The following is a 24,154-nucleotide window of genomic DNA, read 5'->3' on the forward strand; positions in this document are numbered from 1 at the left end:
GCTGTAAAAAATTTGGCACGAAAATCAGCAATATAAATACTAAAACTATGAAAATAGGCAGGAGCATAGAAAACTTCAGCTGCATTCTGAATGGTAATCCTATAGAACAAGTAAAATATTTCAGCTATTTAGGCACAGTTTTTAGTGAAGATGACATGTTAAATTGGAAATAGACAAGAGAATAAGCAAAGCGGGTATGGTAGGTAGCTAGCTAAATAAATTTATATGGAATAAGAGAGAAATTGGCCAAAACACCAAACTAGCGGTATACATAACAGTGTTTAAACCAGCTTTAAGTTATAGATCTGAGAGCTGGGTTAGAAATAAAGCACTTGAATGAGGACCAGAGACCACGGATATGAGGGTTCTGAGAAAAATTAGGGGAGTGAGCCAATGGCAGAATCATGTTAAAAATGAAAATATTTGACAGGAACTTGACATTATTAGCATTTACAAATGTGTCAGCAGAGATAATCTAAAGTGGTGGTATGGCCACTTAAATATAATGGGTGAAGAAAGATTAACCAAACAGTCATTTGATGCCAAGATGGCTAGAAAAAACCTAGAGGAAGACCGAGGTCTAGGTGGGTTGATTCAGTCAGAAGTGCCTTAGAAACAAAATGTTAGACATGATAATATTGTGAGTGCTCACAAGTAATAATTGATTTGGAGATAAATTGTTGATAGGAGATTAATAATAATGTAAACTTAATCATGCTGTGCTCTCATAGTAACCTGAACACCCCTTGAGGTACATATCAGGAAATAGATAATGATTTTATGTACACTGCAATTGCATAACTAAAAATATATTTCAAAATTAAAAAACTATTTCATATGTTTGTAATTTATTATAATACAAATGTTAAAAAATAAATATATTTACAATTATCTGTGTTAGTATTATAACTTCTCCTAAATTGCCTTTCCTGGGAGGAAGTATGCCAGTGTTATTAAAATTTTAAAAGGGGTATTTGGATACTGAAAGTTTGGGAAACGCTGATCTCTATATGGATCACATTATGAAAGAAATGTGGCATTAAACTCAATGTTATAATTGGAGATACTGAACTCAGTTCTTTGCTTTATGCAGATGATGTTGTATTCCTAAACACATTCAGTCTAAGTGTCGAGGATTCTCTAACTAAATTGAACAACATCTGCAACAAATTTGACATGAAAATCACCAATAAAAAGAACAATTAAAATAGGAAACATTGAAATTTTGAATTATTGAAAACATCAACTGCATCCTGAATGGAGAACCTACAGAACAACTAAAACATTTCATCTATTCAGGCACAGTTTTTAGTGAAGACGATAAATTAAATTAGGAAATAGACAACAAAATAAGCAAAATTGTATGGTGGGAAGCCAGTTGAATAAATTTATATGGAATAAGACAGAAATGGTCAAAACACTAAACTATCAATATACAAGACAGTGTTGAAACCAGTTTTAATTTATGGATTTGAGATTTGGGTTAAAAATGCAGCACTTGATCAAACACTAGAGACCACAGATATGAGGGTTCTGAGAAAAACTAGAGGCCTGAATGGCACTGATGGCAGAATCAGATTAAAAATGAAGACATTAGAATGGAACTTGACGTTGTTTGCATTCAAGAATGTGTCAGTAGGGCTAATATAAGGAAGTATGGTCACTCAAACAGAATGGATGAGGAAAGGCTGGCAAAAAAGATATTTGATGGCAAGAGGCTAGAAAAGTCTCAAATGAAGACCAAGGTCTAGATGGATTGATTCAGAAGTTCCTTAGAAGAGCGGAATACTAGATATGACAACGTTGAAATGATGACAAGTAACAGAGTAATTTAGGAGAAAATTGTTGACAGCCGATTGATAATGTAAACTTAATCCTGTGCTGTCATAGTAGCCTGAACTGCTCTTGAGGGTGCATAACAGGAAATTGATGATGTCTTTCATCTGCAATCAAGATTCCACGATGTTACCTGGAGACTACATAAGTGCCTAACAACTTTTATAAATGAGAAAATAAAGCAGAGAAAAAACGTACACATTAAAATAGCTCAAATTTGTCTGAGATAAGAATGGATGATCATCATAAAAATACACAATTTATAACATCTGACAAAACATTTCCAAGTCAAAAATATCCACTGAGTTAGCGCTGAATAAGGAACACCCACCTAATAATGTGTTCATCCACCTCTCTTTGCAATATCAGCTCACAGATGCCTAGGAATAGATTCCACAAGGTGTCGAACATCCTCCATGCACAACTTGACCCAGGTCTGCTGCAGCAACTCCATCAGCTCATGCTCATTCCATAGAGGAGGATAAGCAGTTCTTGCACCTCATTCTAGTGTTCATATGTTCAACTGTGTTACAGTCAGGGCAGTTTGGACCTGAATTTGCCACATTGCCTTGGCAATGTGGCAAATTCAGTAAATTTGTTGTTGTGTTCCTCCAACCACTCAGTAGTTGTATGAGCCCAATGACAAGATGCGTTGTCCTGTTGAAAGATGGCAATGTAGACCTGCAGATATGGATGGAGATGGTCAGCTCACAGGTTCCTTTAGCACTCGCCATTATGGGATGATAACCAACAGACCTAGGATGTGCCAGGAAAAAGCTCCCCAGACCATAACACCACCTCCACCAGCCAGCTGAACTCTCAACCAGGTTACAGGGCTTCATGCTACTTATGCCAAATGCAAACCCATCCATCAGATTGGTGCAGCAGTAAACAGGACTCATCACTCTAGATGACCTTCTTCCACTTGTCGAAGATCCATTGCTGATGTTCCTTGGCCCATTCAAGATATTTGGAATTCCTGCCTGTCATCATGGGTACCCTTGTTAGTCTCTGGCTGTTGAACCCCAGGAGAAGCAAGGTACAGCACATGATGCATTTGGAAATGGGTTGAACTGCCACACTGTTGTACTGGTGGGTGATCTGTGTGACAGTTGCATGTCATTGCTAAGATACCAGTCATGACACCCAATGATCACCTCTAGGATCAATCTAGTATGGGAGCAACCAACAAGTGCTGCTGTTTCTGAAATACTGTCACATGTCCTCTGGACCCCAACTATTTGCTCGTGGTCAAATTGGCTTATGCAGCCACGTTTCCCCATTACTGGCAAGTGTTTACTGATTACATAAAGAGGATAGGTGTGCCCATTTATAGTAGCCTCACATTGATATCAGGTGGTACTTCATTATCGCACCAAATATGTAAATTCAGTGGGGGGTGGGGGAATCCTAATGCAAAGCTAACTCAGTGTATATAATCAAGCAGATTACACTGATTCCATTCACAAATTACCTTTTCACCTTTTAAAACTCTACATGTGCATGATGTGCACCCAAATTTGGCTCAATATAATTCATTCTGTGGAAGCCAAATTGACTGCTGATACCTTCACGATAGTCAACTTGTCAGAAGCTTTAGTATGCTAAAGTGATATTCAATATTTGATTTCTGATTAAATCTACTTAAGGTCCCGCCGTACCTATAAATCTCTAAGAGCATAGTGTAATCCTAAATGGCATCTACAAAGAAAGAAAACTGATGATTGAAAAATCATCAGTTTTCTTTAGATTCCTATATTCTTTTTAGATGTCTGAGTAAAGAAAACTTCACCTAATCAGCTATAATTCACAGAATACTGAAAACTACTCCACATAACTCTGAAACAGTCATGAAAATTTGGGTTGACAGACAATGCATACTTTGCAATGAACAGCATGGGTTTACTAAAGGAAGGTCATGTTTAAGTAACTTGCTTACATTTTATAATAATGTAATGGTTGAGTTAGACAGTGGAAATGGATATACCATGATACTTTTTGAATTTACTAAAGCTTTTGACAGGATTCAGCACAAAAAGCTGTTCATAAGTTGGAGGATTTTTTTAAAATATTTTTTCTGGCTCCCACTCTCGAAAGATTACTTGTAAACTTACAGTACTGTGTACTTTGGATGGGCTAATGATTTTTTTCTGTATTTTTTTATATATATATCATCATCATCAAATTCCTGATATAAATACCTTCAAGAGTACAGGATATGACAGTACTGCATGAAAAACTTGCATCATTACTAACTTCCTATCTACAATTTTCCGCCAAATCAGTCTGCTACCTGTCAAGACTCGAACATTATCAGATCTTATATTTCTATCTTCTAAGGCACTTTTTACCGTGTCAATCCACCTATATCTTGGTCTTCCTCTGGATCTTTTTCCTGCCAACCTGGCAGAGAACACTTGTTTTGCTAATCTTTCTTCTCCCATTCTGTTTAAGTGATCATACCACCAGAGATTAGCTCTGCTAATGCATTCCTGGATGCTGACAGTGTCAAGTTCTTTCTTAATATCCTTGTTTTTAATATGATATTGCCATTGATGCCATCTGTTCATGCCCCTGATCTTTCTCAGGACACTCATATCGGTCTCTAGTCTTTGGTAAAGTGTTTTACTTTTGAACCAGCTCTCAGATCCATAAGTTAAAATTGGCTTGAATATTGTCTTGTATATAGCTAATTTTTTTGTTTTGGCTATTTTCTCTCTTATCTATTTTATAATATCTACTCTATAATATAAAATGATAAGCCTGTTTTTGTAACGTTTTTGTGTCAAGTTATTTGAAACTCAGGGGCTACCCTGAGTGTCGAGTCTTCAAAATTCGAGTCATCAGAATTCAAGGAGAACTGACCTACCAGTCCGCAACTCGGGTGGCAGGGCAGGGAACCCTTTCGAGTCTTCAAAATTCGAGTCATCAGAATTTAAGGAAAACGAGCCTACCAGTCCGGAACTCAGAGGGGTTGGCACCGTAGGTGCCAGAACCCCCTTTCGAGTTTTCAAAATTCGAGTAATCAGAATTCAAGGAGAACCGGCCTACCAGTCCTTTGATAGTTTGATAGTTGAGAAATCATGTGCCCATGATTTCTCAACTATCTGTAATAAAGTGAAAATCTGGTCCTGACAGCCTCTATTTGGCCTGAATCCAGCTTGTTCTTCACCAAGCTTCCCTTCCACAATCCTTCTCAACCGTTTCTCAAGTATACTTGCATAAATCTTACCAGGACCACTCAGTAGAGAAATACCCTGTAATTCTCACATTCAGTTTTATTCCCCTTTTTGCATATGAGTACTATGAGAGTTCTACTCCAATCATCTGGAATTTGTCCCTCTGTCCAGGCCTTCTGAACTATACAGTGCAGCCACTGTAAAACTTTTATACCTCCATATTTGAGGATTTCTGGTGGAATATCATCTACTCCAACTGCCTTTCCACATTTTAGGCTTTTGATCGCTTTTTCTACTTCAAGTATGAATATATATTCATGACTGCATGCCTGGTAAGTGTTTTTACCACTGTGCTGTCATCACTGCTTGTTTCATTTAGCAATTTTTGGTCCATATTACTATATACAGTAGAGATATGGACATTTTTCCAATCTGAGTGTGAAAAAAACTGGAGGCATTCGAAATGTGGATGCTGTGAAGAATTCTGAGGATATCAAGGAAAGACAAAAAAGACAAATGAAGAGGTTTTAGAAATGGTAGGTGAAAACAGAAGCCTGATAAAAGAAATTAAAAAGAGAAAAGTCATCTATTTTGGACATATTCTTAGACACAATTGCCTACAAAGGACACTTTTTGAAGTGATCTTCATGATTTCTATTATTTGTTTCACTGGCTGTATTACTGCTTTCACTTTTTTGATCCAAAATTTTTGCAATGAAAATGTCACTGAAACAATTCTTTCACGTATAGAAATGTTCATTCCTGTTCAATTTAAATTCTAAGCCTTTATCTAAGCTTTGTTTCTCCAAGAAGTGTGCCAATAAAAATTATAGCATAATCAAGCATATCATAGCTTACATACAGTGAAATTTTAATTTTTTGCCTAAAGTCTGAAATAGTTGCAAGCAGATTATCATACATCAAAAATATGATTAGGAGATATTCAACTTAGCTCATTACTTTATACAGTGTATAGTATGTGTAATAACTGACTCTCAGTGCTTGTGAACCATGACAAGCTGAACTCTGAAGATGCTAATTGAAAAAAAAAATATATATTAGAAGCTACATAAATATTTATTTTATTCCTTTGATGTTGTGAAGTATACTGCAAAACATCAAATGAATAACTGACAACACCAAAGCTTATAGTCTAGGTCTCTTCATGGAAGAATGAAATAATAATTATCAGCTGCATTTTAAATTTCCAAGTACTCTACTTAGACATTGCACATCTTAGTACAACCTTGTTTATCTCCAAAGAAATATCTAAACGTATACACTTCTCCAGTTTTTAGGTGGTATGATAAGGTGCATCACTTATTTTCCACAGTCAGGACATCTGCTTGATGTAAATCTTACTTACATGTGCATGGCTCATCTTTGGATAATTAGTGAGCTGCCAGGAACTGTGAATGTGCAAGATCAATTTTGATACCATGACGTGAAGCTTACTTGAATAATAATGATATTTTAGTTCACCGCAGAAGGCAAAAATTAATTAATGATTTTTATACAAGAAATGTGATATTTAAGCAGAATGGAGAACATATTATATAACCATAATACAAAATATAGTACTAAGGCATAAGTAAACACTGTTTACTTATGCCTAAATACTGCAACACATGCACATTTATTTATTTGAGTGGGCAGAACATAAATTTATTTGTTTATTTATTTTTATTTTTTTATTTTTTCATTCAAGTCAGAGAAAGAAAGGAACATCAATTCTGCAAGGTTGTCAATCTGTTTTGTCTACTGTGAGTTTTATATGTGTGTGTATGTGTTTATATAACACATGTAAAGTTGCAAAAATGACATTTATCTACATTACAAATAAGTCTTCTACAAAATGTATTTTTTTAGAATGCCCTGATATTTTCATTTTCTTCCGTGAACAAACACGGATCTACAGTCAAAAATATATAGGGAACTTTTCCCCTGCACTTGGTCTTGGGGCCCCTGTGCAGTATTAGTCCCAGTGTTGTATTATTATTATTATGTAACAACTCCAGGGAGTCCAAAGACTCATCAAGGGAGGGCACTTACTCTACAACTAACAGCAACTACACCACCGCCATCCACACCACTAGTATTTCCATAGGCAATCACTCCTCCAGTTTTTAAGTGGTATGATAAGGGGTGCATCACTTATTTTCCACAGCCAGGACAACTGCTTGATCTTTTTTGCAAAGATCCAAGCCCACAGCGGGATCTATCCATATTATATATGGATAGATCCATAATTGCAAAAACCTTCAATATGAAGAGGCCACCTAAGATGATGATGATTCTCTTCAGAATTATTTTTGCATAAAGTAAAATATGCATGTTTTGAATCATATAAACATTCCTGGTTAACATCTTTATGTTCTCCTATATTTAATTTCTCAGATAATGAAACTTAATGGTATTAAATAGTTATACTAGCAAACCTATGTCCCTTTCCTGGAATTGTAACAACAAAGTCTGCTGCTGTGTCATCTTCGGCATCATAAAATTCTTCTTCATCTGAATGCATACCTACATATATACATATAAAAAGCACTTAAATATCTGTTAGATCTATACTTATAATACATTGCCCTGCTATAATTATCATGAAAGCTTCTAATAAGTAACAAGTTTGTTTATTGCCTAGTACACTGAGATATATAATATTATAAGTCTATCAAACTGTCTGATGAGATTTCTGAACTGGTTCTCTGATGACATTTAGATGATCCATCAACCATTCTTCTCTTGAAGTTACATGAGGTGAGAGCTGTCAGCATTTCATCTTTTAGAAATGGTGTCCTGTAGAAACATGTCACTTTGATAATTAATTTTACTTCTTTCCACTCTGAGAGATAATTTGGTTTCATTTCACTTGGACAAATAGTTTGTGCAATTAATATTTTTGTATGAAGTTTTTAATGGCCAAATTTCACAGTCATTTTAGTACTTGAAATATATATAATAAATCTGCACAAAAATATTGACATTTTTAAAATGTAAATCCCACTCACAAAAGATCAGATTGGAAACTACAATGCAATGAGTATTGTGGGTGGACTAGATAATCCAGAAATACTACTTTGACATCAGACATGGGCTTTTTTCAAGCTACTTCAGACCTCCAATAATTAGGGAGATACCAGACAATGAAATTTATCTATTACCTAAAGACATTCACAAACATCCATACCTATAATGGGATTTGTACCCATGGCTTACTGACTGAAGACCAAAAGCACTGTCCATTTGGTCAACCAGAAATGAATGCCATGAACAAAAGCTTAATTATTTTGCATGAAATTCAGTTATAAGGACCACAGTAGTTAACTCTTTCATCATGAGCAATTCATTTTGCAAAATGAGATCTGTGGCAATCAACTTACATTGCTCATATGTGTGTAGGTTAGCTTAATAGTTTCTTTCAGGCATCCAAATAATTATGGCAGGCTAATGTAATGACATTTTAAGGTAATTAAAAAAAATAAAAAAGTAATAATAATCACTTTTGCAAAGAACTTTTTATTATTATTAACTTCATATATGAGTGATTCCAAATCCCAAAACATATAACACAACAGTGCCCTATTTGGATAATTGGTTAAAGAGAAAAAAAGGACCTATTAACAAAGTTTCTTACCATGATACCATAAGATGGTATCATGGTAAGAAGACCTTGATGCAAGATGTGATCAAATATCAGAAATAACAAGGCCAATCATACAAGTTTCTCCATCTTTCCATGGCCTATGCCCAAAAGTGAATAATTTTGTTAGTGAAGAAGTCTGCTAGAAAGAGAAGAGCCGACTCCATGTTGTTGATAGATAATTAACTAATGGATCAATTAATTAGTAATCAACAAAGTAAACGATGGATCACCTGATAGTGAAGCTGTCGTTTGATTATTTTCTCCATCACTTTTGAGAGTAATGAGGTGAGAACAACGGGACAATAGTCAGATGGCTGATTATTATCACCCTTTTTAGGAACAAGCTAGAAAAGCTTGCTTCTATATTATTTGGATAGATGTCAGATAATAACTGATATAGGTGATACAGGATTATTAATTCTGAAGCGCAAATAAATTTTTAGCACAAAAGAAGAGGGCTACCATCTGGATGAAGAGATTTATTAATGTTAACACTATGGAGGGTTTTTTCTAACGTCATTCTGCTTAAAGATCAGAGGAGACAGGCCATGAGTAATTTGTAGTATGGTAAGAGATGATTCAACTGGGGTGAAAGAAAAGAGGTTTCTTTTAGGCAGTGAAGGATATTAGCTACACTGAGCCCACCATTGTTGACAACATCTGGATGTAGATTGTGGATGTTGCATTTTGTATGTAACACGAGTTCTAAAGCATGGACTTAATGGGTGCTACTGTAAAGCTGTGGCTGAGGCTAAGGCTAACTTTGCAGCATTGCCTTGTCAAGTCTGACATTAGCCTAATACTGCATTATAGAACCTGGCTTCAATAACGTCTCCAGATGTTTCCAACATCAAGATGGACATAGCAAACATGAGCAACCACTAGCAGCAATTCTTTACACTTGATAAATTATGCAAAAACAAAAATAAAATAATTATTAGAGTTGATAAGGGTAATGCCAATGTGTTCCTCAGAACTGACAAATACAGGTATTATTTCTGGGAAAATTTCCATGTTACTCCTCTAAAATAAACTATTATTTTAATAGCTAATACCCTCACGAGCAGTTGAATTAGAGATACCTGCCGTGTTGGCGAAATGGTGCTGTGGTCGCCATTTTGCCAACACGAAATGTTGCCCGGGGAATGGAATAGTGCCATGTGGCGCATGACGGGGATGTTGTCAGACCTTGTAATGACTGTCTGAGTAATAGTCGAGCACAGAATGGGAAGACTCGAGATCTCAGTGAATTCGATCGTGGCCAGATAGTTGGAGCCAGATGTATGGGGCACTCCATCTCCGAAGTCTTGCAAGCACTGGGCTTTTCATGGGCCGCTGTGTCAAAAGTGTACCGTGAGTACATAGAATATGGTAAAACCACAGCCGCCAGGGAAAACTGCCGTGGTGTACAATGTGTCGATGACAGGGGACGCCGTCGGCTAGCACGGATGGTAACAGCGGACAGACGGGCCACAGTACCGCAGATCACTCGCCAATTCAATGCTGGACAACGACGACGTGTGAGCAGCCACACCATCCAGAACCATCTCCTCGCTATGGGGTACAGAAGTCACCGCCTGACTAGGGTACTTCTGCTCACTGCACGTCACAAGGCACAACAATTAGCATGGGCACAGGAACACCGCCATTGGACCCTAGATGCATGGAAAAAGGTTGCCTGGAACTGATGAGTTGAGGTACACATTGGTACATGCCGATGGCAGGGTACGAGTGCGTCACCAAGCACATGAAGCGATGGATCCCTCATGCCAGCAGGGTACAGTTTAGGCCATTGGTGGTGGTATCCTCATATGGGGACTGTTTACGTGGGATGAAATGGGTCCCCTGGTACATCTACTATCGTCCCTCACCAGTGAATGATACAAGTACCTGCTGTCAGAACATGTGCACCTATTTCTGCACCTACAGCAGCCTGCAGGAGACCTGTACCTACAGCAAGACAATGCACTGGCCCATCACTCCCGAATTGTGTCCGAGTGGGTGGATGAACACTCCACGAACATGAGGATGCTTGGCTGGCACCCCGAGGTCCCCTGACCTCAATCCTATTGAACACATCTGGGATGCTGTCGAGAGAGATATATGTACCCTGGACCCTGCTCTGACCAATCTCCATGCATTGTGGGAGGCTGTGCAGTGGTCATGGATCAGTTTGGCTTCCCAATGCTTCTGGTGCCTTGTGGAGTCAATACCATGCCACATCGCCGCCATCATCAAGGCAAAAGGGGTGCTACCCGCTACTAGGCAGGTATCTCTAATTCAACTGCTCATGAGTGTATAAGTCCACTTTCGTTTAGGAGTGCCCTTTTTTTTTACGTCATTGGCTCTTTACTCGAATCTTAGGACACTACTGAAGTGTTATAAAACTAATATATGAAGAAATTACGGGAGGAAAAATTTGGACATTGTTTTCTGTCTCCTTATCCCAGCGATATGCATTCATCTGCTATTAAAGGAAGGGGGTTTTGGGAAAGTAGGGAAAAGTAATATGGGAAGAATTTTTTGAAAAAACTGGTTTTTTATATATGTATAATATTATTATTATTATTACTCAGGGTGGGTAGAGAGCATTTGGAAGGGGGAGGTGAGAGAAGATCTGAAGATAGAAATTATTTTTTGGGGAAGAGGAGGGATTGATGGGAAAAAGTCAGGGGTGGGAGTTACAGGATGTGAACCGTTACAACAGTGTGTTGTCTTTGGACTTCCTCCACAGGTTCTGAAGATGACACACTGTCGAAACGGCTCACACCCCTAACTTTTTCCCATCAATCCCTCCTCTTCCCCCCAAAATAATTTCTATCTTCAGATCTTTCTCTCACCTCCCCTCCCAAACGCTCTCTACCCACCCTGAATAATAATAATATTATACATATATAAAAAACCAGGATTTTTTCAAATAATCCCGCTCCCACATTACTTTCCCCCACTTTCCCAAAAACCCTTTCCTTTAACAGCTTAACAGCAGATGAATGCATATCGCCAGGATAAGGAGACAGAAAGCAATGTCCAAATTTTTCCTCCTATATTATTCTTCATATATTAGTTTTATAACACTTCAATAAAGAGCCAATGACATTGTAAAAAAAGGGGCACTCCTAAACGTAAGCAGGCTATATTAGCCATTAAAATAATAACTGACAAATACAATTTTAAAATGAACGTGTTGCTCTGAGACTGTTATATACAATTTTAGTTTATGACCCCACTAATTCCCAGAAGAAAATATTAAAATCATTTCTTAAAAATATCACCTCATAGCTATCTGAATTAACTAAAAAAATTCAAATCTTTCAGTTTCCCCCTTCAAAATATATAAAATACCCAAAATTCATAAATCTAATAACCCTCACTTTGCCTCACAGTGGACAATGCTATTGTCATCTCACCTTTAAACTAGCCAAACAACTAGCTAATTATTTAATCTCCCTAAAGTTATACTTCATCTTACATCTACCATCATGCAAGGTATATATAAGTGACAATGCAGAATACACTATCTATCAATAATTGTCCAGACACTTTAGCAATTTGCAACTGATACCAACAGGCGAACTCTAATATCTGATATGTCCCCCTTTTGCTTTGATCACCTCCTGCACCCTTTGAGGAAAGCTTTCCACTAATGTGAGGCAGACATCAAGTAGAATTTGTCTCCATTCCTCCTTCAAAGCAGCACTAATTCAGCGATAGATCGAGGACATGCTGCTCTGGATCTCAATTACCGTGCCAATTCAATCCACAGGTGTTTGATGGGGTTGACGTCAGAACTCTGAGCAGGCCAGGGCAGTAGTTTACCATCCATCTCTTCATACCATTCCATAACAGCTGCAGCTTTGTGGCATGGGGGCATTGTCATCTTGATAGTAACATAGGTCCATTCCATTACTCCACAATGTAGGCAGCACCTGATTATTCAGAATCTCAAGGTACTAAGCTACTTCCATGGAACCACGGACAGCGACCAGTGGTCCTGAATGCACAAACCAGCTGAATGCACCTCACACCATTAATTCTCCACCACCAAATTTTACTGTGGGTATCACACACACTGTGGTAACAAGCATTCACCAGGCTGCCTCCGCACCCTGCCAGACTGGAAACAGGTGAACCTTGATTCATCGCTCCAGAGTACCGTTTTCCACTGGCCAATTGTCCAATTCACATGCTCTTTGCACCAGGCCAGACAAGCCACCTTGTTCATTGTTGTGATGTTCAGCTTGTGTGCTGCTGCTCTTCCATATCTTCCATGCTCTCCCAGTCAATGGAGTTCTTTTTGTATAGTATTAGTGCTCACTATCGTGTTACTGGTATTCTTGAACTCATCACGGATGGTCTGTGCCGATTGTAGCTGGTTTTTGCATGCCACCCGTTTTAACATCCTGCTGTCCATGCAAGTCATTTTCGGCAGCTGTCCTGGGTGTTTTCCTGTACTAGTGATGCGAGAACGTCTCAATTTGTTGAACACATCACCAACTTGATTTTGGATGCTCCAGTTGAGCAGCAATGGCACATATGGACATGCCACCAATGTGGCAGCCCATTTATTTATTTATTCATATGGAGTTTCCTCCCATGTCCCTATTGGGGCGAGTTGAGCCCCTCAAGGGGGGGGGGAGTTAAGTATTTATGGCTGTAGATCCGTGTATGTGTTCACTGGGCCAGTTTGTTGCCTGCTTGCGGGATGAAAAACCAGATAAACTGGGGGGGGGGGAACCCTGCTGTCTACGCCCAAGACCGGCTAACTTGGCTATGGCTGAGGAAGATCCTTAAGTTCCTCACGTCGGCAATGGGAATCGAACCCAGGACACTCCTTCCCAGGCATATGGTTATGAAGCACAAAGCTACTAGGTTAACCGTGTGGACTGGCAGCCCATGATGACACCTCTCTCAAAGTCACTGAGTTCACGTCGTGTTGCCATACCACCTGTATTCAACTGCAATGATGAAATACTGCTTCCTACTATCTGTATGCTGATTTTTATGTTATTAACAAACCTGGAATGTTCCATAACTTTAAATAACACGGGTGTCCAGACAATTATTGGTAGATAGTGTACGTTACCTTGAATGTGTGCTGATAATCATTTTTAAAACTACTTTGTACCTTCACACCAAATGGAAGTATAACACTAGTTCTTCCAGGGATTGAAGAATTTTAACCAAATCCATAAATACTTTTTGAGCAACCCAGAAAAAGTTCCCTTTTATTTTTATATAAGCCATGAAGAAGTGTCTGCACACAATGCACATGAACCAAACTATACCTACTGCATATAGCAAAGATTGCAGATAATCAAACCGACCACAACATTCTGTGCCATAACTGCAGACTTGACATCCACAATACAAAACAGAAGTTTGTGTGATTATCATTTCCAGTGGACATGTGCAATTTTTGCAAAGATCAATGAATTAGTGCACAAACTAATGACAGACCTCAACCATCCATTTTTCTATTCCCTGTGTGTTCACTCTGATTTTAAATCTCAGAAAGTGCACTGACAGTCTTCATCATCATCATCATCATCAAATTCCTGATATGTACCCTCAAGGGGTGTACAGGATATGATAGTACTACATGAAAAATTTACATCATTACTAACTTCCTATCTACAATTTTCCTCCAAATCGGTCTGTTACTTGTCAAGACTCCAACATTATCAGATCTTATGTTTCTATCGTCTAAGGCACTTTGTATCATATCAATCCACCTATATCTTGGTCTTCCTCTGGGTCGTTTTCCTGCTAACCTGGCAGAGAACACTTGTTTTGCTAATCTTTCCTCGCCCATGGAACCATGAAAATGACCTGAGGAAGCTCAGGAATTTTAATGCTTACAACACTAACTGGCTTCTCTTTTCCAACTGCAGAGATCAGGCAGGAATGCCGAGATATTTGCTACCACCAATGACCTTACACAAATCATTCATATGCTACTCGAATACCAGATAATACCAGCCAATCCTCCAAATACCCTGGACTTCATTGTGAATGTTCTTTGTCGTTTAGGTAATTCAGACCTCCCTAACAAAATGCTAATCTCTTCTGCCCCATGGAGCAGCATACATACATACATATACCCTACCTGTTGGATGGCACTATAAAAATGCCAAATGGGATGTCTTTGCAGCTTCCATGCCTCATTCCCTTGGTTGGGCTATTGTACCCTACCTTCTGATCTAAACATATGTAATCAATGAATCACTGAAATAATTCTCATTGGTATGGAAACATTGATTTCCCCTTTCCCCCTATTCCTCCACATTTTCAGTCACTAACAAAGCACAGATTCTCCAAAAGGAGAATCTGTGCTAAGACCATACAAGTGGGTGATAGTTGCTATTTGAATGGCAGTGTTGGATGAGAGCCAGTTGCATTAGCAACTGGCTCTCATCCAAAACCCAATCCTCCTTTACTGCTCATACTAAAGCATGGAATAGCTGCAAGAAAACTATTAACTTATCCAAAAGGGATTTTAAAAAAGCTGAAAGTAAGAAACCTGCATCCTATCTAAATGGCATTCATGCATTCTGTTCTCTTGTCAAAGCTATCAGCCATAACTTTGGTCAACACAGCTCCCACCATTGTTACACTCGGATGGTTTTACTCCATCACCCACAGAAAAAAAATTCTGAGCTCTCCCTTTTTCTCTAATTCAATCATTTCAAACACTCACCAAATAATGCCCTCTTTGACCTTTTGTCAGAAAGAAATCAAAAGAATTATTTTCAAACAAGACAGACACAAAAAACCTAGTTCAGATGGCATCTCTCCAATTGTTCAAATAGTGTGTGTGCTGCAGAGTTAACTCCCATTTTATGTTGCCTTTTTAAACTGATATCTATCCTGCAGTATAGAAATTAACCCTTGTACAACCTATTCCTAGGTTGTACAAAGGGCTCTGTATCATCAATGTCCAAGTTCTTTGTTACTTTGAAAGTGTTCAACTAATAAATGATTGTCAATGTGGATTCTGCCACTGTCCATTAACAGGGGGGGATCTGCTTACCTGTCACCAATCCCTGGAAGTAAGCTCACATCATTTGGTCTATCTTATGACTTCTGCAACTGGACTGCCAGCTTTCTGACTGGATGCACATTATGTGTGATGGTTGAGGGTTCCATAGAGCAACATTCTCTCACCCACTCTCTTCCTTCTATATATATCAATGACCAACACTGGTTGGCTACCAACCCAATAAACAAAACTTTGCTGCTGATGATGATAGCATACTATGCCCCTCCTCCTCATTCAACAGATTATGCTCCACACAAATAACCACAGCTACGAACAACTACCCTAAATTCTGATCCAAACCATTTTTTGGTGGGGATTTGGACAACCCTCTCAATTTCAATGCCAGCAAAACAAAAAACATAATTCTGCCTTATCTTATACAAAAAACCATTTTCTTCCAGTTTTACTCTCAACAACACCCAGATTTCGATCTTTCTTCTTAGGATTATTCTATTATCAGATCTCTCTTGTCATGGGAATGCTACAACTATTGCTTTCTTGGCCTCCAAAAAAATCAGATCTTTCTTTCACTCAAGGTGTTGCTTTACCTCTGAACAGCAGTTAATCCTATACAAATTATAAATCTGCACAACTACTGAATATACTATTTGCAGATCTGGGATGGTGTACCTAAGAGCTCATAAAAATAGTTAAATTCAATACAGAAGAGAGTAATGAGGCTGATTAATAACCCATCTCTCATCAATTCACCATACCTACAAGTGCAGTTTCTGCTCCAATGCATCTTCTACAAATACTTCCATGGGTGGTGTTCAAACTGGTATCAATAATTCTTCCACTCACTATTAAACCGTTGAAATATGTGCAGCAACTACTCAATACTCCTTCACGGTTCAACTCTAATTCCACAGAACAAATTTCTCCTCTTTCTCATTTATCCCTTCTCCTACTTCCCCCTGGAACAGGTTCCCATCCCATATGTTTCTCACAGAATACAATCCACAACTATTCAACCAAGTTCCATCTTGCCCAGCTACAGTACTAACATAAAACAGATTGCCTAACCTCTCATATATGGGATTATCATAAAAAATAAATAAAAAATTCAAATCTTTAATCCAGAATGCAGTTTTAATGATTATTGATCATTGGTTAGTTTGACATCACTTTTGTATTCACCAATATTCCCATATTGACACCTTTACTTAAAATTTATTTCTCCACAGACATTACTAATATCATTTCTGTTATCCATGCCAGTTACTTCACTTCAAAAGATACCATAAACAAACAGAGGGCAGGGCAATGGACTCTCCTCTTCCCCTAGCCAATTTCTATATGGAGCATTTCAAAAAACAGTCTTGATTTTGCAGTTCTTCATTTAGCCACATAGCTTGAACACATTAGATTCATTCCTCCTCTATCTCAACAGCCAGCACCATAGAATCCAGTTCACTATAGAAAAGAAAATAACAAATAGTCTATCGTTTCTAGAAACTTTAATGACACTTCTCTCTAATAGCACTCTTTCTTTTTCAGTTTAAAGAAAACCTGACAATACAGGCAGATTCATTCACAACCTTTCCCACAAAATGTGGTATTATAAGCCAAAGTTAACAGAACCACTAATCTCTATCATAACCAGACTTTTCTTGCAGTTCTATTCATTCGGACCTTCCTATCCAATGGCTACACTCAACAGTTGGCTACAATGCCAAAATATTAACAATATTTTGGCAATATTGTTAATATGAGAAATGCTCTTTTCTCTTCCTGAATTTTACATCCCTCAGGCACTCACATCTGGGACACCTCAGAACAAATAGCTAGAACTGTAGGGAAACATAATCTTACTACTTTCAAACTATTTGAAATAGTGGCCCTTATCTGTTTTCCTAAAGATTAACTCCCTTCCCCTCTGAATTCCAGATGTATATAAGATTCCTTGTTCTTGCTTGCAATCTGCAGGTACACTCTTGTATAAAACAAGAACAAGGCCAAACCAGAAGATCTGCTAACATTCATCTTGAAGAACAAAAGAATATGCACTACAATTTTGGGAAGTCTTAAAACTCTCCTTAAAAAATTGACTTTCTCCAGTCCCACTTTCCCGACAGCGAAATCATCCTCCAAGGAGATTTTAATGTCCACAACACCAACTGGCTTTCCTCCTCCAGTTGTACATATCTTGCATGCAGAGATGCCAAAACATTCGCCATCACTAATGACCTTGTTCAGATGCCAACAGGAATACCCGATAACCAAATACCCTAGACATCTTCCTGGCCGATGACCCTTCCAAATACAGTGGACGTAGAAGGTCTGCTAGGCAATTCTGACCACAACCTAGTGCTCATCTCCTCCCCCATGCAACAATGCTTACACACCCATACAACAGTAGTTTGGCATTATAACAGTGACAAGTGGGACAGCCTCCACAACTTCTATGTGCCTCATTCCTATGGTCAGACTATTGCTTCCGACCTTCCAACCCAAACACATGCACTGAACTCATAACCAAAGTAATCTTAACTACCATGGAATCGCACATTCCCCACAGTACTTTGACCTGCCATTCCCTAACTAAACCTTGGTTTTCCAAAAGATGCGCCAAGGCTGTACAAATGAAAAACCAAACATACCATTACTGGCTCAAATCAAGAATTCCATCCTCCTTTAGAGATTATACCCAAGTCCAAAATAAATGCAAAAAAACAATCAATGCTTCCAAGACAGAGTTCAAAACAGCAAAAAACAGGAAATTAGCAGCTTCTCCAAATGGCCGCTGAGCCTTTTGGTCCATCGCCAAAGCAATTGGTCGTAACTTCTGCTCAACACAATTCCCATCTCTATCATACCCAGACTGCTCCACTGCATATCACCTCCAGAAAAGGCCAATCTCCTGGCCTCACACTTTGCTTCCAATGCACACATAATTGACAATGGCAAATGTCCCGCAATCATTCCAGTTGCCCAACATACAATCCCCATTATATCCTTTTGCCAGAAAGAGATCAATAAAACACTGTCCAAATTAGACACAAAAAAAAAAAAGCCTCCTGGCCCTGATGGCATTCCTCCAATTGTCCTGAAGGTTTGCACACCAGAACTGTCTCTTGTCCTATGTCGCTTATATATACCGTCTTACTCCACTGGCCACCTTCCAACTTCTTACTCCACCTTCCAACCCAAACACATGCACTGAACTCATAACCAAAGTAATCTTAACTACCATGGAATCACACATTCCCCACAGTACTTTGACCTGCCATTCCCTAACTAAACCTTGGTTTTCCAAAAGATGCGCCAAGGCTGTACAAATGAAAAACCAAACATACCATTACTGGCTCAAATCAAGAATTCCATCCTCCTTTAGAGATTATACCCAAGTCCAAAATAAATGCAAAAAAAAACAATCAATGCTTCCAAGACAGAGTTCAAAACAGCAAAAAACAGGAAATTAGCAGCTTCTCCAAATGGCCGCTGAGCCTTTTGGTCCATCGCCAAAGCAATTGGTCGTAACTTCTGCTCAACACAATTCCCATCTCTATCATACCCAGACTGCTCCACTGCATATCACCTCCAGAAAAGGCCAATCTCCTGGCCTCACACTTTGCTTCCAATGCACACATAATTGACAATGGCAAATGTCCCGCAATCATTCCAGTTGCCCAACATACAATCCCCATTATATCCTTTTGCCAGAAAGAGATCAGTAAAACACTGTCCAAATTAGACACAAAAAAAAAAAAAGCCTCCTGGCCCTGATGGCATTCCTCCAATTGTCCTGAAGGTTTGCACACCAGAACTGTCTCTTGTCCTATGTCGCTTATATATACCGTCTTACTCCACTGGCATCTATCCCATAGCCTGGAAATTGGCCTATATTCAACCCATTCCCAAGAAGTGCGACAAGTCACTCCCATCCAACTACCGCCATATCTCACTCGCCTCAGTCCTGTCTAAAGTAATGGAAAAAATCATTGATTCCCAACTCCTACACTACCTTGAAGCTATCCGTCTAATAAATGACCGTGAGTATGGATTCCATTGCTGCCAATTAACAGGAGATCTGCTCACATATGTCACCCATCTCTGGACAAAAGCCATGGAGAAGTTTGGCGAATCTTAAGTTTCTACTCAGAAACTTGGGGTTTTTTAACTTGCAAAATAGACAACCATATAAAAGAACACACGCAACTGATAGAGATACTAGGCCTTTTACCTTAGATGCTTTGAGTATAGTTCTTGCCAACCCAACAATTCAAAACAGCCATTATTATATAGAAACATGTGAAAAGGTTATGCAGAATCACAAGGCATGTCTACTTCTGCATTGCTGATAAACATGAGGCTATATTTTGATTATCAGTTTTCTTTTGTATATTTCCATTTTGCTGCAGCTTTTGTAAAAAAAAACGCAACTGTTCCTTTCTTTCTTTCTTTCTTTTTTTTTTTAAATCTGGAAGTGATCGTGGACCATACTTTGAAGCACAATTCAGTAATGAATAGTCTAATCATAAGAAACCTATACATTTCATCTTTGCTATCTCCTTTATCTTCAAAATTTTGCAAAATTGTCCTGATTCTCTTTTGTGAATTCTTTTGCTCAACACTTCAAATGGTATATCATAGTCATCTTTAGGAGCACACAAGTGCAACAAACACATAAAAGAGAAGGCAAGCAAAATATTTTGAATAAATTAATCTTATGAATTTCTGTTATCCCTCCTTTTTTATGATTATAAGGTAGGAAACCTAGGTGCACATCTGTGTGTGTGTGCGTATGTGGGGATGTGTATAAAGGTTATGTAATCCAGAAATCAGGATGCTTAAGGATCAAAGTTGTATAAGGAGACCTCCACATAGCCTTTAAAGCAATGTGGAGAACTGACCAGGGCTTCTGACCTAATGTCCAATCCTCACCTTCTCGTGGTGCACCCTGTTGGATATCTACCTTATCATTCCAGCTGGGGTGTCACCCAGTTAAACAAGGTCCCCCCTGTTGTTTTCACCAGAGAACCAGGGTAAACAACGAAAAGTCGGCTATGGGAACAAATGCTAAAACACACCCAACTCAATATCACCAGGGTTCAAGATTGGTACTATCAACCTGAATGGCAAAGAAATGGAGCTAGCTGAAGAATTAGATAAGTACCATATCGACATAATAGGGGTGACTGAAACAAAAAAGACAAAAACTGGTGAGATCTTTCTGAGCAATAAATACAAAATGTTATATTCAGGCAATGACAATCAAGGAAAAGAAGTTGCAGCCATAGAATTCAACACAAAATACGAGGCTAATCTTCTTGAATGGTAGGCAGTCTCAAGTAGAGTAATGTGGGCTAATATCAGAATGGGGAATTGGACAATGAGACTTATTTGTGCCTATGGTCCCACAGAAGGTTCTACTAAGGTAGAAGTGGTGGAATTTTTTGATGCTTTAGAAAAAGCAACTGACACAATGAAAAAGGAAAAGTTGGTCCTTGTTGGGGATCTAAATAGCAGAGTAAGAAATGATTGTCAGACATACAAAAATATTTTGGGAAAATTTGGAGAAAAGAGGAAAGCTAATAATAATGGCAAATACCTGTTGGATTTCTGCTCAGGACATGGACTGGTTATTACTAACACCATGTTCCAGCATAAAAATGTGTGTTCACAAATTCACATGGAGAGAAGAAGCAAGGAATAAGAAAAGTCTCACTAACTATGTTATTGTTGATCGTGATGTTTTCTCCCTGGTGCAGGACACCAGCATGTACAGAGGATTTGAAATTGGAAGTGATCACTATTTAGTCTTGAGCAGGATAAAATTGAATTTCATATTGAAAAGAATAACATGTAAGAAAGTTTTAAAGTGAATAAAAGTTGAGCAACTCTCAGATGGGAACTGTAGATAGTTTCTTCAATAATACACAAAGATTATTGAAGAAAAATGAAAGAGTTTGAGAACAGGAACCAAACCTTGAAGAAAACCGTGATTGATTCAGCCAGAGAGGCATGTGGTGAGATAGTCTGCAAGGATAGAAAAATCAGAACTCCCTGGTGGACACAGGAAGTTAAAGAGGCAGTGAAGGAAAAGAAAAAATCATATCAAAAGTTCCTGGCAAATAAGTCAGCTTTTGCTCTTAGAGAATACAGAGACAAATGTAAGAAAGCGAAACACTGTGTAAAACAAGCTAAACAAAAGTCATGGAGGACATAGAAAATAAAAACCAAGAAGGTGGCAAGATATTCTGGAGGTTGTTGAAGAAGCTTATTGAAACAGAAAAAGTCAAAGGCTTGAAATGTGGAAAGGCAGCAGGAGTAGATGATATTCGACGAGAAATGCTCAAGTATTGTGGTATAAAAGTCTTACAGTGGCTGCACTGCATAGTTCAGAAAGCCTGGACAGAGGGACAAATTCCCGATGATTGGAGTAGAGCTCCATATTTAGTCTTTATTTGAGTTGTAAGTCAGCAGTTAGAATTGAAGGAAGTACAGGAAGATGGTTTAATGTTAAATCTGGTGTGAGACAAGGATGTACATTATCCCCTCTGTTATTCATTATCTATATGGATCACATTATGAAGGAAAGTGGTATTAAACATGATATCAAAATTGGAGATGTTAATGTCAGCTCTTTGCTTTATGCGGACAATGTTATACTTCTAAATAAATCTGCTACAAGTTTGCAAGATTTCCTGACTAAATTGAATAACTGTTGTAACAGATATGGTATGAAGGTCAGCAATAAAAAGACAATGAAAATAGGCAGAATTGTTGAAAATGTCAACTGCGTTGTGAACATTAAAAATACCAAGCAATTTTAAACCTGGTTTTACTCCATTTCCCAAGTAAGCAAACAGACAAACAAGTCAAGTTTGCACCTGCAAGTGAGGCAAGTCTTGCTGATCCTACTTTCTGCGTTGTGAACGGAAAACTTGTGGAACAATTAAAACATTTCAGCTACTTAGGCACGATTTTTAGTGAAGATGGTAAACTATAAAAATGGAAATAGCCAACAGAATCAACAAAGTTGGTATGGTAGGAAGTCAATTGAATAAATCCATATGGAATAAGAGAGAAATTAGTCGGAACACTAAATTAGTTGTATACAAGACAGTGTTCAAACCAGTTTTAACTTATGGATCTGAGAGCTGGGTCAGAAGTAAAACACTTGACCAAAGACTAGAGACCGCAGATATGAGAGTCCTGAGAAAGATTAGAGGCATGAACAGATGGCATCAATGGCAATGTCATATTAAAAACAAGGATATTAGGAAAGAACTTGACATTGTCAGCATCCAGGAATGCGTTAGCAGAGGTAATCTCAGGTGGTATGGTCACTTAAACAGAATGGGCGAGGAAAGATTAGCAAAACAAGTGTTCTCTGCCAGGTTGGCTGGAAAACAACCTAGAGGAAGACCAAGATATATGTGGATGGATACGGTACAAAGTGCCTTAGACGATAGAAATATAAGATCTGGTAATGTTGGAGTCTTGACAAATAACAGACTGATTTGGAGGAAAATTGTAGATAGGAAGTTAGTAATGATGTAAATTTTTCATGTAGTACTATCATATCCTGTATACCCCTTGAGGGTCAGGAATTTGATGATCATGGTGATGATAATCCAGAAATGATGGGACTGAGCACTTTATTTCTAAGATATTTCAGATCTAGTAAATAAAAAATAAAATGATTATATAAAAATAACCAAATAAAAATAAAATAGAATAATCAAACAGTTATTTAAACCATTAGCATGATGGTGTGGAATTTTGTTTTTTTTTTTTACATAGATTTAGTTAGAGTCCTAAGATTTCAAATGTAATAAATATAGTAATGAAGTTGCATGAAAATTTATCTTGAGTCAATTTAATATATTCAGTTTTATTATTTAACTATAATAAAACTGCAAAGTACCGAAACTAAATTCTTGAAAATACAAAATAGCAAGTTTTAAGTCAAAATGGAAATATAATTGTTTGTGGCTAAGTGGAGTTTAAGCCCAAATTGAATGTCATCAAAGACAGGAATGGAGCATTACTAACAGAAGAATTGAAAATCAAAAACAGATGGAAAGAATACTGTGAGGAACTGTACAATACAGTGGATAACAAACATTTATTTGGAGGAGCCCTCTCACCAGGAAAATTCTGATTTGGAACCTCCTCCACATAGGCATGATGTTGAAAGAGCAGTTAAGCAGCTTAACAGCAATAAGGCCCCAGGTGCAGATGGAATCCCAGCAGAGTTAATTAAGGCCACAGGAGATAAATGGATAAGAGTGTTTCATGGATTGATTACAATGATATGGGAGACAGGACCTAGCCTAAAGATTAGAAGAAGTCAGTTTTCATACAACTACATAAGAAGGGAGATATGAAGGCTTGCAAGAACTATAGAACTTTAGTTTAATATCTCATGCAAGTAAAATTTTATCGAAGATCACGCTAAATAGGATTGAGGCCAAAGTTGAGGCAGAGATGCCCGCGGAACAA

At 38.0% G+C, this 24,154-nt stretch overlaps 1 protein-coding gene across 1 annotated transcript in view; it reads right to left on the reverse strand.

Moving 5' to 3' along the window:
- Positions 1-24,154, reverse strand: part of Osbp (oxysterol binding protein) — a 325,446-nt gene that overhangs the window by 189,522 nt on the left and 111,770 nt on the right. Inside the window, exon 5 of the mRNA XM_090391682.1 lies at positions 7,454-7,541. Coding sequence (XP_090247808.1) covers positions 7,454-7,541 — 88 coding nt within the window. The remainder of the gene's footprint in view (positions 1-7,453; positions 7,542-24,154) is intronic.

This window comes from Typopeltis vanoorti, chromosome 4, assembly GCF_054136105.1.
Source record: "Typopeltis vanoorti isolate ZY-2024b chromosome 4, IOZ_Tvanoo_1.0, whole genome shotgun sequence".
Lineage (NCBI taxonomy): Eukaryota > Metazoa > Arthropoda > Arachnida > Uropygi > Thelyphonidae > Typopeltis > Typopeltis vanoorti.